Below are 14,336 nucleotides of genomic sequence, written 5' to 3'. Positions count from 1 at the left end.
ATTCTTATCCACACCAAAGCTGTACAAAGTGCAAGTTAGTAAAAAGGAAGAGAGTGAATTGTACCATCTGGAAGGCGATAATCTTAATTCCACTATACAGAAGTATTACAAAGAAATGGTATGTGCTTATCGATTCATCCAAATTGCTCATGCATCTCCCTTGCACTTGGACATTTAAAAATATGTTACAAAAAGATGGTCTGTGTTAATCGATTCACCCAAATTGTTCATGCATCTCCCCTACGCTTGCACATTTAAACATATACACCTACCTTGTATATGTAGTTTTAGAAGTTAAAACACAAAACATGTAAGTTTAATGTGTGTGTGTATATATATATATATATATATATATATATATCTAATGCCTTTCAAAAAAAGAAATTTATATATATCCAGTGCAATTGTTTTGGTTTATGCAGATTGGATTCCGTGACATAGAGGATTTGCAACTCTCACATTTTCCACGCTTGAGAGAAATATGGCATGGCCAAGCACTGCGTGTCAGCTTCTTCAACAATTTAAGAGACCTGGTGGTGGATGACTGCACGAATATGTCGAGTGCTATTCCTGCCAATCTGCTACGGTGCTTGAACAATTTGGAATTGCTGGAAGTGTGGAATTGTGATTCACTAGAAGAGGTGCTTCATTTGGAAGAGCTAAATGCTGACAAAGAACATATAGGCCCCCTGTTCCCTAATCTTTTCGGCCTAGGGCTCTTGGACCTTCCAAAACTCAAAAGATTCTGCAACTTCACTGGGAATATAATTGAAATGCCTGAGTTGGGATATCTAACTATTGAGAATTGCCGAGATATGGAAACATTCATATCCAACTCTGTAGTGCACGTGACAACAGATAACAAGGAACCTCAAAAATTAACATCAGAAGAGAACTTCTTGCTGGCTCATCAAGTACAACCTCTCTTCGATGAAAAGGTGATTATTATTATTATTATTTTTCCCTTCACTTTCGTTCGCATAGATGTAATTTCATTAGAATCAAATCAAATTTAATGATTCGTCTTTTTGCACGTCGTCTTAATTTATATCTGATTTAACAATATAACCTCCGTTATTAACTAACTTTATAGTATGAATTATAAAAATGTCTGAAATTAATTGGATGCCTGGTAACACGAGGTGATGAACTATATTAATTATGTGTGTAACATCTCTGTTTTCCTAGCTAATTCATATTGGATTTAGCATCAGATTTCATTTATGTGTTTCAAAGGGTAATCGATTTGATACTTATATTTGGGATCCTACTGCAAAGCATACTAATTTGGAAATAAAATATAAAATGCCGTGATTAATCTTGTCCATAAAATATGCAGGGGAAGACTGCAGAGATTGGATACATATTTTCATTTACAACTTAATTTTGTTGATTTTCAGGTTACATTCCCTCAATTGAGATATTTAAGGCTATCTGGATTACACAAAGTGCAGCATATCTGGAAGGCAAATGCCGAATCCAACAAAGTGTTTGCAAACTTGGAAAGTCTAGAAATATTTGAATGTAGTAAGTTGCAGAAATTAGCACCAGCTTCGTGGCATTTGGAAAATCTTGCGACTCTGGAAGTATCGAAGTGTCATGGGTTGATAAATTTATTGACGCTCTCAACATCTGAAAGTCTAGTGAATCTTGAAAGAATGAAGATAACTGATTGCAAAATGATGGAAGAAATTATACAGTCGCAGGTTGGAGAAGAAGCGGAAGATTGCATTGTTTTTGGGAAATTGAGGTACTTGGGACTTGACTGTTTGCCAAGCCTAACAAGCTTTTGTTTGGGTAATTACGCTCTTGAATTCCCGTCCTTGAAACAAGTAGTTGTGAGAGAGTGTCCAAAAATGAAGATCTTCTCTCAAGGAGTCTTAGACACACCAATGCTAAACAAAGTGAACGTCACCGAAGAAGAAAAGGATGATGATGATGATGAAGGATGTTGGGAAGGCAACCTCAATGACACCATAAAAAAATTGTTCAATGAAATGGTGAGTATCAATTAAGTTTTGGTGCTATTTAGCAAATTATTTTATAGAAACTAATGTGATATAATATGATTAGTTGACTGAAAATATATAATAATAATAATAAATAAATTATGAGGGCCATGTATTGTTTTTGTTTAACTAATCATATTATGTCGCATTAGTTTATACAATATTGTTAGGTGGTGGTCATATCATTACTCTAGCTTTATTATTCTTATGGTGGCAGTGTATGCTTGCTTACACGAGTAATTACAAAATCTGCAGAATTCTAAAGAAGAGATTGAACCAACCCTTCAGGTACAGTGAAGAAGCTATCCCGAACCAGGCCAATCTCTTATACATGATTTAACTTGCTCGTTCTTCTGTACTTGAATAATTTGGTTCTACATATTTACAATTTTTTGGTCATGCTACAGACTTGCAAAACACTTTGGATTTTGTTTGATGCATTCTCCGTTTAAGAAATGACTTGAATTGATGTTTCATGTTTCATGCAATATTCGATCAGATTCTGCCTAAATTTCTGTATTATTCCTTCAATTGGTCTTTTAAGCATTTGATTTCTAACCTCTCCTGATAGAAGATCATTAGCCGAAGAAAACAGCATAACATTTGTGGCACTATCAGAATAAGAATATTTTTTAGTATAGTAAAATTATCTCAACCACTGTTAAAAAGAATTAATCCGTCAAACTGACCTTCTCGCACCAGCGCGCTTTAAATTAAAAGAATTAATCCGTCAAACTGACCTTCTCGCACCAGCACGCTTTAAATTAAAAGAATTTCGTGAAGTCAAGACCATGTTATAGATCTCGTGGAAATAAGTAAACCCATAATTTTTTTTACAGCATCATAAGAAAAAATCATTTTTTTTAGTATTTTTGTTAGCTGTTGAGTTTTAACAATAGTAGCTATTAAACAAGAACAATTAGTGTATATTAAAAAGTTAGAAACTGGTTGATACCACTTGGGAATCGAGCAGCTCACTTGTTTGCGAGTAGAAACCAACTTTACTACTAATTACACTCGTACCAAAAATAGTAACTAAAGAATCAGGAAATTTCCTATTCACTATTCTTCATTGTTTAATGCAAAATTCCCATTCGAAAACACCAATGACTTTCATTCAAAGTAAATGAGAAATTACAATGAAAATAGAATCAAAATACATGTATGTATACCTAAAACAAATGATTTTTTTAATTAAAAAAAAAAAAAACCCGGTTGAGGTGAAATGAAACCAGAGTCATGATATCTCTGGTTCCAACTTTGGGACAACAGCAGACTTGAGTTCTATATGAGAAACACGTACAGCACCAATCAGCCGCTCCGGTAATTCATCTGTAGTATTTGCCTGCATACAGAAGAGCAAGATAAAGAAGACACACACGAAGCATTATACCATTCTGAGAACATTCAAGTATGCAAAAATGCAAATTGCAGTGCAATATCTCAAAATCATGTCTTTTCCCTTGTGTCCATTTAGAAGTGGGGGAAAAAAACAATCATACATACCTGTACAAGGAAAGCCATGTCAACCACCAATGTCGTAATTACACCAATTACAAGGCCCAAAACTCCATTAGCAACAGTAGAAGAACCGATGTCAACATCAATCTACAGAAAGATGAACAATGTTAAACCATGTTAATGGTATTGGACGCTATTTGAAAGATGAACATCTCATGTACTATAGAAATTCCAAGAGCATTTACTTCTAAGTACTTGGGACCGCGAATATAGTTACAATCAACTGCTTTCCCCAATAAGCAAGGGGTGCTTCCAACACTCTGGCGCACGATCCATGACCCCTGCATGATTCAGTGCTTAAAATCAAGAACAAGTGCAAAACAAATTCAAGAGGGTAAAAAGGACATGAAGTTTGAAGGTACAACCCATCAATACATTTACACCTAAATGCATGCCTTCTTTGGACAAATTGAAGTGTACCATGCAGTAAAGGGTAAGTATACGTTAATATAGTCCTAATACATGAAGGCCAAGATGGATACCTTAGGAACAGATGGAATAAGTTTCAACCTACTATTGCGAAACTCATCATCGCCATCAACAAACCGTTGCAAAAGTGATCCCATAACCAATTGCCTTGTGACAAAATAAAATACCATACTATAATGTGTTGAACCAGGAACCTGCAGATGCTTAGGTTACAACTATACAACCTCCCAATACAATAAGTTTGAAACTTAATACCTTCTGAAATGAAACAAACTTACTTGAAGATTAAAGATCAGTGAGAAAAGCCCTTTTTCAGAAGCAACCTACATTTTTTAGAAGAGGGTCAGTGTGTTATAGATTCAATGAACCATGAGAAGTTATTTACATTGTGGTATCTCACAGGCAGTATTTTCTCCTAATGCATCATTGGAAAAGGAAAAATAAAAAGAAAAGAATAGTTACTTGTGCAGCACAGCCTTGACGCCTAGCTACATGGTCCATTCTCTTTGTGTCTTTGAACCAATCAACAGCAACAAGATCCATTAAATGTTTTCCCGCAGGTATCTGCAGTTACAAATTGCGCAAAACACAAGAAGAGCCAACCAAACTACATCATAACCTGTCTACCTAGCCTATGCAGGATATATAAATACCATAACAAACAAACAAAATATGGGGGAACCTTTGTTTTGTCATAACAAAAATGCTTGCTACGAACTCTAAAGTTATTTCCATCAGAAAGTTTCCAGCAGTCACGAGCATTATCACGGTCATCGTGTCGTAGATTGCCCGAAAAACAAGACAAATCAATTTGATCAGCCTGCTCTTCCTCTAGGGCTGCAACTAATTGAGAATTTAAAAAAAAAAAAAGATCAAAACCATAAAAATCCACTAATGAGGACATTAGCCAAATATACAAAAATGAGTACTTATCATCCACCTGTCCTCTTGAAATCATTCTCAATCTTTTTTTCATTTGCCTGAAATCCCAAGGAAAAATATGCAACTAAGAACAAGAGTTGAGAAAGAAGTTTACTTGAAAAGGATGAGGATTCAAGCGTGAACCAAACCTCTTGTTCAGACTCAGCTAATTGAAATTCTTCATCCTCATCAGAATATTCATCCATCATCACAGAGTGTCTGCTTCCAGCATTTAGCTGATCAAGAGATGAGCTCGGATGAATAAGCGAGTCTTGCAGGTTTTGGTTTTTCTTTGAAGAAACAGAAGCTGAGGCCATATTGACCATGACAGGGATTCTCGGATGAGCACTCCTTTCATCTGTTTGAGCAAACCATTCACGCAGACCTGTCATAAGAAGTAAAGAACATAACTCAGACGAAGTGTTCACACTGGAAGTGCCACATCTTGGAAAGACGCAAAAAATTAATAAATAAACCCTAAAAAAACCTCTGGAAAATACGTTTAACTAGACCCCTTTTCTAGCAGTTTGATTTATTAAATGACCAGAACAGCAGCCTTTTAATTATTTCACATACTAAATCCTCTGAAATTACACTGCTGCTCAGACCAAGTTCCATTATCAATTATTTCATTTACTATCTTATAGTAAAACTAAAAGAAAAGAAAATGTACATAGACAGACACACACACACACACATTGCATTGGAGTTCATGTATTTCTATCTTTTAGCTTATTCCTCATTTTATTAAAATGATACATCCCTCCTTGAAAGGTGACTCTGTGTGTGTGTGTGTCTGTGTTCCTTAGAAAAGGAGTGACAGAAAATAGAGTAACAAGTAAAAACATGACTGAAAATGGCAACCCAGCAGAAACACATTAATCCACAACAGCGCAAAATAAAATGTGAAATACAAGTAACTTACCAGCAACGCTATTTAACATCTGAAAAAGACAGTGTTGCTGAAACATTGACAGATAACCAACACCCCACCCTTTCAGATCAATCTGCATAAGATGCTGTACCTGTGTTCTGGGCCTACCATTTCGAGGTTTTAGTGGGGAAATGTTGAATCCACCACCTGAGAAATCAGAATACAGTGAGCAAGTGTGCAATTTGGCATGACTTAGTCGCTAGTTAATTCTCTACATCAACCAGAGGTAAGGACAGAAAACTAACTCTCCACGTGAGCTCGTACATATCCTGGTTGTGGACCACAGTTCTCATGCTCCCTAGAACGAAATAACACAACTGCACAATAACAAAACACAGCATATGGAAACTTCTAGTGCCAGAAAAGATGGATTTAATTTCAAGAAGTGGGGACGCAAGAACCTTACCATAACTCCCATCGTCATTTCGGCGCCAATAACGCACATAGCAAAGGTCGCGGGGCCAAACAAACCTGCAACCACATGAATTCATATACACAAATAAATGTCCATGGAGGAAAGAAAGAAGATTATTTTAATGGAAGATTATTTTAATAAAAAGGATAAATTTCAGGGAATCCACTAACTCTGACTAAAAAAGATAACCCACGTGATTTGAAATTCATTAGACACTTCCCCTGAACTTTTCAAATTTGCCACAGAGCTCCCTAAAATCCATCCGAGACCTTCCCCAGAGACTTTGTTAGAATCAAGGGGAAGGTTTTAGACGTAGTCAAAACCAAACTAAGGCCTATTTATAAGTCATATTGTGAGAAATTTAGAATTAAAGGGAAGGTTTTAGACGAACTTCCAAACCAAACTAAGAAAGGCCTATATTTAAGTCTTACTGAGGAAACAAAAGAAAATTTTTCCAAAAACAATATCAGCTAAGAATTAAAATTAAATTCATCGAAATGATCTCAACCACTAGATTTTCAACTGTCACAGTGTGTTTAAGAACTTTCCGAATACCCGAAGAGAACTTAGGACTGAACCGAGGAAAATTATGAATTTTGAGAACATATTAAGTCATTGTTCTTCTGAATCCCATTTCTTCATACACAATGGTTAGCTAGGGACTAAAACACCCAGATCCGTAGAGGCCAGAAGCCAGAAAAAACATGACGCTATTTATTTTATTTGTGAATTCCAACAATTACATCGGGGTACAAAAAAATTTTAGGTTATTTCTTCATATATTATATCAGAAGAGAGGAAAGGGGAAAGAAGAAAACAATAAATCTCCGATTCTGACCAAAGCATAAACAAGATGATTGAATCAAGAGACTATTACATTGGAAACCAGTCCAGCTGAAGCCGATGATAGAGAATAGCCGTATGCCCATCTACCTCTTCAACTAAGCTGCCATACTGAAAACTACAATCCCACCTGCACAAAACATGAAAAACGATTTACATGTGGCATGAACTTTGAGAAAAGTACATGAAAATGATCTGATGGCCAAGGAATACACCAATTGCACAACCAAAAGAGGTAGAAATCCATGTCTAGTACACTTCCCTCTTCAATACCTCTAAATACTGAGTCAAATTGATAGGAATTTCATGGAAATAACTATGCTACAAATGATTAGCCTTGCTGGCCTTTATAAGCCAACACACACAGATTATTGGACAATTCAATGATGCAAACCAAGAATTATTAGGGTATAGACAGTAAGATTAAAGGGAATAATTTGACCACATTACTAGCAAACATTGCCAACAGGCTCGTTAAAATCTAATTTGCAAACCAACTAGATTTGCTAGGAAACAGGTAATTTCAGTCAACACGCCTTCTCCTATTTTAGAACACTCTTTTACGTAATAGTGACTTCAAAAGTGTAACATATTTGAACAGTTTTAAGGAAAGAACGTATTTGACACTTCACGAAATGGCTAAGATATAAGCTTCAATTCTAGTACGACAAATTAATACAACTAACTTCAACAGTCAACTGATCTATAATTCAGCAAGAAAAAGTACGCATAGCTATATCTATTTTGTCTTCATCAAATACTATTAGCTAAGTGGAGACAAAGTTATACAAATGAGTCCTAGTCTTTCTTTACTAATGAAGCAAGCCATTAAACTTCAAAAGCTATTTCCATTTCCACATTCTTCATATACCAAAGCAACAGAAATTTGTAATAATGTTTAGCAAGCAACATGCATATTAATTAAGAGTGCGTTTGGGATTGAGGTTGGACAACTGTAACTTAAAAGCTACAGCACTAAAGTGTTTGGTAAACACATCAACTATAGCTTGGAAGCTATGTTGATATGATTTTTCACTTTTATGATGGAAAATCTATTATATTTTTAATAATTTTGTTAAAATTATTATTTAAAATTTATATTTACTACATATTATTAACTTTTGTTCTATAGTTACAGCTTTTTTTTCCATAACAATTGTAGCTTAAAAGTTATAGCACCTCAATCCCAAACAAAACCTAAATATATTAATAAAGACACATGCAAGATCAGGACTGAAGACAATATGAATTTCACGGCATACAAGAGGAAATATAATACTCAGCCTACAGAGACAACTGATATAATCTCGATTAGGATAAAATAATTAAAAATAAAAAATAGAAAAGAAACATACTCATATCGTGTCCCATCCATGCTCATTACAAGTTCAAATATTTCTTCACAGCTGGCCTCCACAACACCAACAGCCTTCATTGCTCTGCTACAGCTTCTCGGCTGCATTAAGTAAACTTTAGATGATGGTTCTGACCTAAACCATTTTAACGCATGGCAAAATCACATCCTGAGCATAGAGTAAAGAAAGTGGCATACAAGGTAGTCAACTTCAAGAAGCTCTTCAAAAATGCGGAGTCCTGTTGGGGAGAGGGAAAAAAAATACGAAGAAAAAGTAGTCACAAACAATTCATTTCCTGTACTACACATCATCAGCAGTTTTGCGGGAACACAATGTTATAATAACTTTTCTTGATTGCCATCACATGCTTAACTGATCATCACATGCTTAACTGATCAGATATAAAACAAGATAAAGAAAATTTCTAACCATTTTGGCATTGAAGAAGACGCCAGTGCTTTCGAGAAAATGCTTGATTGTTGATATTCTGGTTTGACAAATCTGAGTCCAATTCCCGTGTCCAGTCATGTACCAAATCAGGAGGACCTGCCAGTCATAAAAAGATGACAAAAATACACTATATATTGCATCAAACCAATTCAAGTCAATTGGACAAGCAAATCAAGCACCATTTCCAATAGTTGTTCTCCGCATCAAATTCAGGTGTCCATCGTCTTCGTCCTCTTGTGCACTGAACCTGAGGGTCCACAAGAAATACATAGAAAAATTAGGCATGATTGAAATTGATGGTAAAAACATGTATGAAATGATTATAAGCATCACAATGAACAAATTAAACTGTCCCTTATCAGACAAATCCAACCTACAAGCTTAAGCTACTAAGCTAGACCTAATCACACTGCAGATAACAATACTAAAGCCAAAACACATTTTAACACCCTCCGTCATATGCTAGGCCCTCTAGAAATGATTTGGGGAGCCTGAAAAAGAAATCCGAAGCACGTACTTACAAAAATAATCTAGCCCATAGGTCAATTATAGTAAAGGCAGCCATACTAAACCCAAAACCCAACTGGTACACGAAGTTTAACTCTCAGGTCTGAAATCTGAAACACTTTACATTGACACCAATACAAAGAATCTTTACTTTCTTTTTGTCAAGCAGCATACAAGGATTTCACACAACATTGACAACACAGCACACTAATTTCCAAAAGCGCAGCTATTTCATCGTGCAAGCAATAAATAAATAAGATACCATATAATAAAATAAACTTTTTCTGCATCTCCAAGAACTGAAAAACCACAACACAATGCATAAGAAAATTTTTTGAGCTTCCCGATCCACGAATAATAATAAATCTCCTTAAAATAATCTTATTTTTCTTAACACATGACATGCGCTTTCATATAGAGAAGAAAGCAGAATCTCAAATTCCACCCGCTATCAAAACAACATATCAAAGCTTAATATTGCTCTAAAGAAAAGATTTTCAGATAACCATCAAAAAAATATTTCACAAGACCATATCAGTGAACATGCAAGAAGAATAAAAGGAGTAGCTCAAATCATGTAAGAGCTCAACAGACTGCTGCTGGACCATAATTGCAAACTTCAAACTGGCCCAACCACCTTATCAACTTGAGCAGATATGAATGCCTAGTATCAATATTTAGCCATGGCCCATGAGACAGAATTTAAAAATTTAGATACAAGCAAAAGAGATGAACTTAATTATGACCAGCACAAACAATTAAATAACAGTTAATAGGCACTTACTGACTTTCATGGTCAGAGGATGAACCATTCCTTCCATTGTCCATCCCAGACTTATATTCAAAAGAAACATACTTGTTACCATTAGAAACTTGCGACTCCTGATGCTGCACATGTCAATATGTAGCAAGTTTAGTAGGCATCAACTGGTATTATATCAACTGGATTAAAAAAATCACCAGTATTACATTATCATTGTTAAGTTACCACTTAAGTGTGAAAGCATAGATTGATAGGTAAGGAGCCAACAGAAGTACTTAAGCGCTAATAGACCTCCTCAAGTGCAAATCCAGATTATATCAAGTGGCTTTCACTTTTATCAAGCCCAAAGACAAAAAATAACAGATGTCCATTCACTAATACAAGTAGAAACATTGATACAAATGCAATCATGTAGGAAAATTCTATTAACAGTACAACAATTGCATTTAAGTTCTGGCAATCACGGAAGATATCAGAATATAAACCCAAAAAGAGCAAAAACTACCAGCAACTACCCCAGAAAAATCTAAAATAGGGATGTAACTGACCAGTACCTAATTGATCAAAGTTAAAATGTATGCAGGAGAACTTGGAAAGTTTGTAAGTAAGGTACGAAAACTACAATTTGGAAGGGAAAAAGAATACCTGATCAATAACAAGCTCAATTTTTTCCTTCCAGATTAATGCCTCTTGGATGTTGAATGCTGCCATCTGATAAGATCACAGCCCATAAATTAATTTTCTCCACAAAACTTCAGAGCAAATAATTTAAGCCACCAGGAGTTAACAACTAGTATGGAAAACACATTGGCCAAGGAAGCACATAAACCTAGCCTTAACCCTGACAAAAAATCACTATTCACCATATTGCTAAGACAGAGAAGCACTAATGCTAATATGGATATAAGAAAAGCAAGTCTGCACACAGATAAAAATAGAAAAGGATTTCCCAGAGAAATCCATTCTTGCTATAATAAGGTCAGGGTCAGCTGGTCACCAAATAACTCACTCACTTTGGAAAATGTAAGATGACCAATCGAGGATTAAAGTTACACTGACACTGGCAGAACCTTAGAAGCGTCGGTAAGAAGAAGTGAACAAACTAAAACTCAGCAGCAAGGCCAATGAAGGTCAAGTAACAAAGTCCCTAATAAAGGAATGAAAATCTACTGTTTAATCCCCGACTCCAAGATATCAAATACAATAGTATCAAGAACTAAACCACCAAACAACATTATAAACTTCTTGGTGGCAGAGAAGTGCTCCGTAGAAACAGTAACCTAGCAATCTAAAAACTCTGCAAAACCTTTTAAGTTGATATTTTCTTGCCTAGTTGGCCCTTTATGTGCTATTAACTGATACTCTCCTCTGGGAGCAATCCAAAAACAGTCCTTAATTTGCACAACTCCATACAAAAATTACAATTGTTGTCCTTTTCAAAAATTCCCAGAACTCTTGGACTGCTATACAAAACAATATCTTAGTAAATAAGAGAAGAAATGACACATCAAAGGTTAAAATTTTCCAAACTGGCCAAATAGATAAAGGAGATCCATGACTTTAACAAATTTTTGTACCCTAGCTGGCAGTGGAGGAATGAAATGAATTCCTCATGCTTCAAAAGATATATCATCTTGTGTAAGTAAACTTTTTAAGTCAGAATTCAATATGTCAACATTCATACAGATCAAAGGGATCTGTCACTAAAATTCAAGGGACACTTTGGTATTCAACACAAATCAAAATAACCGTCAGATTTTTCACTTATGTGTCTGATTAAATTTCTTTCGTTTGTCTTTTCAACCATTTCTTTTCCTCAAATTATGTTTTCTAAGAGTCTATAGTATTGCTGGAAATCTTCCTACAGGCTTAAGCCTTTAGAAGACTCAATCCTCAACCCCTAAAAATTATTCAAGTATTAAAAGTTCCATGAAGAACATAATACAAAAAATAAATAAATAAATAATAAAGTGAATTACATCCGGCACAAAATTATTCTGACATTATATGTGTTACAGTGAGTGTGTGCATGTGCTACTGCACCAAAGTGAATAGTAATCAAGATTCTAGCTCTATTTCCTGTTTACAAGAAGCTGGAAAGACCACACACCGTGATTCTATGGTACTTCTCTTTCTTGTTGTAAACAGACAGGACATAAACCATCTGCAAAACCCAAAAAAAGTAAAGTGAGTAAGCCAAATGAATTATAAGTATATTCCTTTTTTCTTGAAATTGTTAAACTGTATGGAAATATTTACATGGCCAAACAGTTACCAGCTTCCACTATGCAATTGCATCAGTTGTTTTCATTTCAAAATATGAAATATTCGCCAACTTTTGTATAAATTCATTACATAATACAAGAGGTATTTTCACCGTTAGCACAGAACGTTCACAAAATAGTTATGAAAGCTTCATGGCACATTAAGGCACAATAGGTTCCTAGAGAGGGAGATACCAAAAGGAAATTCCAAGTCTATCCTAGCTCTAAAAAGTGTCCCAGTTTTTAGATATAATTTTCATTGGGGAGTTCTACAGAAAATTAAAGCTAAATATATAAAATAAAAAGTTGTTAAAGAATGAATATTGACATTAAGAGTAACATGAAAAATATCAAGATATGACAAGCTACCACTTCCTATAATAAACGACAAACCTATTAAGCAACAACTAAAAGCAAATATAGATAAGCACTAGCAACCCTCTTCCACTCCCTAACCCCCCCGGCCACCCCAAAGGAAAAAAACAATCAAGAAATATGACTCCCAATAAATACAAATAGCCTTCTCCAAGCAGCCAATCGAACAAGAACTATGATATCAAACAAGCTTTTAGGATAGAAAATGATGTCCTAGTTACTCGAAAGCAGACCAATAGCTTTCTCTAAGGCTTCAGCAAAAATAATATGCCAAACAAACTTTTGAGTACTGCAAGCAACACAATAGATTTGCACTTCACAGGGTAAATGCAATTTCCAAATCTTATAGCATTCTAACATCAATGTCTGAGAACTATTGGTAATTCAAATTTGCTATGGCAGCCGAAGTCTAGGAAAGTTTCACAGCATAGACAAAACTTTGGTATTTTCCAGATAATCAAAATCATTATTTGTTAATGATAGCAAGTGATTCAGAGTTCATATCTTCAAAAACATAAAGTTTGATCATCATAAAAGAGGAAACGACCACTTACATGCCCATGGTGAGTCTTCAAGCCTCGATCCTCCACCCTACAGTTGCCATCTATCAATAAGGTCTTGATGGGAACCTAATGTAAGAATATAAACAAACACATTCAGAGTCAAAGAAAAAAAAAATTGAAATAGATCAATAATGCAAAAGTCAAAATAACTTCTGTTCTTCAAAATATCCTAAAATTCCTCTCACACACTATAAAATAGGAAATTAAAAAATGAACCTGATTATCTTGAGGCTTCTTCTTGTAGTAGGCGAGAAGGCGAGACTCGAGCACGAAATACCTCATGTGAATAAACGATCTGCCAATCTTCCTCCTCCCGTACCTCACCATCCATCCTTCATACACCACTTTTGACGACATTTTTGCACTTGAATTTCAGAGTCTTAAGCTAAAACTTCAAATTTTGAAATCCCAAAACTTAACTATTTAAAAAAATTAAAAAATAAAATAAAAATTTAGAAATCTCGCAGAATCCGGAGATTAGTTAAGAATCCTTGATTCCGCGAGATCAGTCTATGCTATGTCACTTGATCGCTCATTTTTCAGTATCAGAATCGATAAATCGATGAAGAAGAAATTGTGATCTGAATTTGAATCCCCATTACTTGTACTACTTCATAGAATTGCTTTGACTTCACAAAAGCCTAGAAGTTGAAATTCAACATTACGTATTAAAGTGAATTTTAAAGAAAATGAGTGATGAGAGAATTTGAAAAGTACTTTTTCGCCAAAGAAATTTATAAAATATAATTTTTTATTTCTATTTTATCTTAAAAGAAGAAATCTACGCAGAGTATCAAACAAATAGCAAGTGGTTGTTGACGACTCCTGCCGGTGAGATGAGATCGGCGAAGATGATCTAAACGACGACGTGTTGAGGAAAAAATAAACGATCACGGGACGGCAGACTTGAGGTAAGATTCTGACTGGCGTTAGTGAGAGATCCCACGGAGGTTGAAATAAAAAGGTAAGTGTAAAAATAGTTGGGGT

At 35.1% G+C, this 14,336-nt stretch overlaps 2 protein-coding genes across 10 annotated transcripts in view; one reads left to right on the top strand and one right to left on the bottom strand.

Moving 5' to 3' along the window:
* Positions 1 to 2,044, top strand: part of LOC112098064 (disease resistance protein At4g27190-like) — a 7,086-nt gene extending 5,042 nt beyond the window's left edge. The window contains exons 7-9 of the mRNA XM_024183668.1: positions 20 to 118; positions 423 to 938; positions 1,401 to 2,044. Coding sequence (XP_024039436.1) covers positions 20 to 118; positions 423 to 938; positions 1,401 to 2,015 — 1,230 coding nt within the window. The 3' untranslated portion in view covers positions 2,016 to 2,044. The remainder of the gene's footprint in view (positions 1 to 19; positions 119 to 422; positions 939 to 1,400) is intronic.
* A 1,058-nt stretch (positions 2,045 to 3,102) lies between these two features.
* On the bottom strand, positions 3,103 to 14,336 carry LOC18043061 (protein ENHANCED DISEASE RESISTANCE 2). Of its 9 annotated transcripts, none has more exons than XM_024184092.1 (22): positions 13,566 to 14,333; positions 13,341 to 13,415; positions 12,258 to 12,311; positions 10,793 to 10,858; positions 10,169 to 10,272; positions 9,057 to 9,124; positions 8,857 to 8,973; positions 8,625 to 8,665; positions 8,428 to 8,528; positions 7,107 to 7,202; positions 6,221 to 6,285; positions 6,060 to 6,131; positions 5,806 to 5,961; positions 5,030 to 5,265; positions 4,900 to 4,939; positions 4,642 to 4,802; positions 4,422 to 4,529; positions 4,238 to 4,282; positions 4,013 to 4,153; positions 3,716 to 3,811; positions 3,516 to 3,617; positions 3,103 to 3,354 (listed from the first exon to the last, which is right to left on the bottom strand). In XM_024184092.1, exons 1-22 carry the CDS (start codon positions 13,704 to 13,706, stop codon positions 3,247 to 3,249), a joined length of 2,193 nt encoding a protein of 730 aa, XP_024039860.1. In that variant the 5' UTR covers positions 13,707 to 14,333; the 3' UTR covers positions 3,103 to 3,246. The 9 variants fall into 9 exon arrangements, with proteins under 9 accessions (XP_024039860.1, XP_024039862.1, XP_024039861.1 ...); XM_024184094.1 differs by having other exon boundaries at positions 4,642 to 4,796; XM_024184093.1 differs by having other exon boundaries at positions 4,422 to 4,523; positions 13,566 to 14,330.

The sequence above is a fragment of the Citrus clementina genome, unplaced genomic scaffold (assembly GCF_000493195.1).
Source record: "Citrus clementina cultivar Clemenules unplaced genomic scaffold, Citrus_clementina_v1.0 scaffold_5, whole genome shotgun sequence".
Classification (NCBI taxonomy): Eukaryota; Viridiplantae; Streptophyta; class Magnoliopsida; order Sapindales; family Rutaceae; genus Citrus; species Citrus x clementina.
Note: the sequence above shows the minus strand (reverse complement) of the source record. Positions and strands in the feature narration are given on the sequence as shown.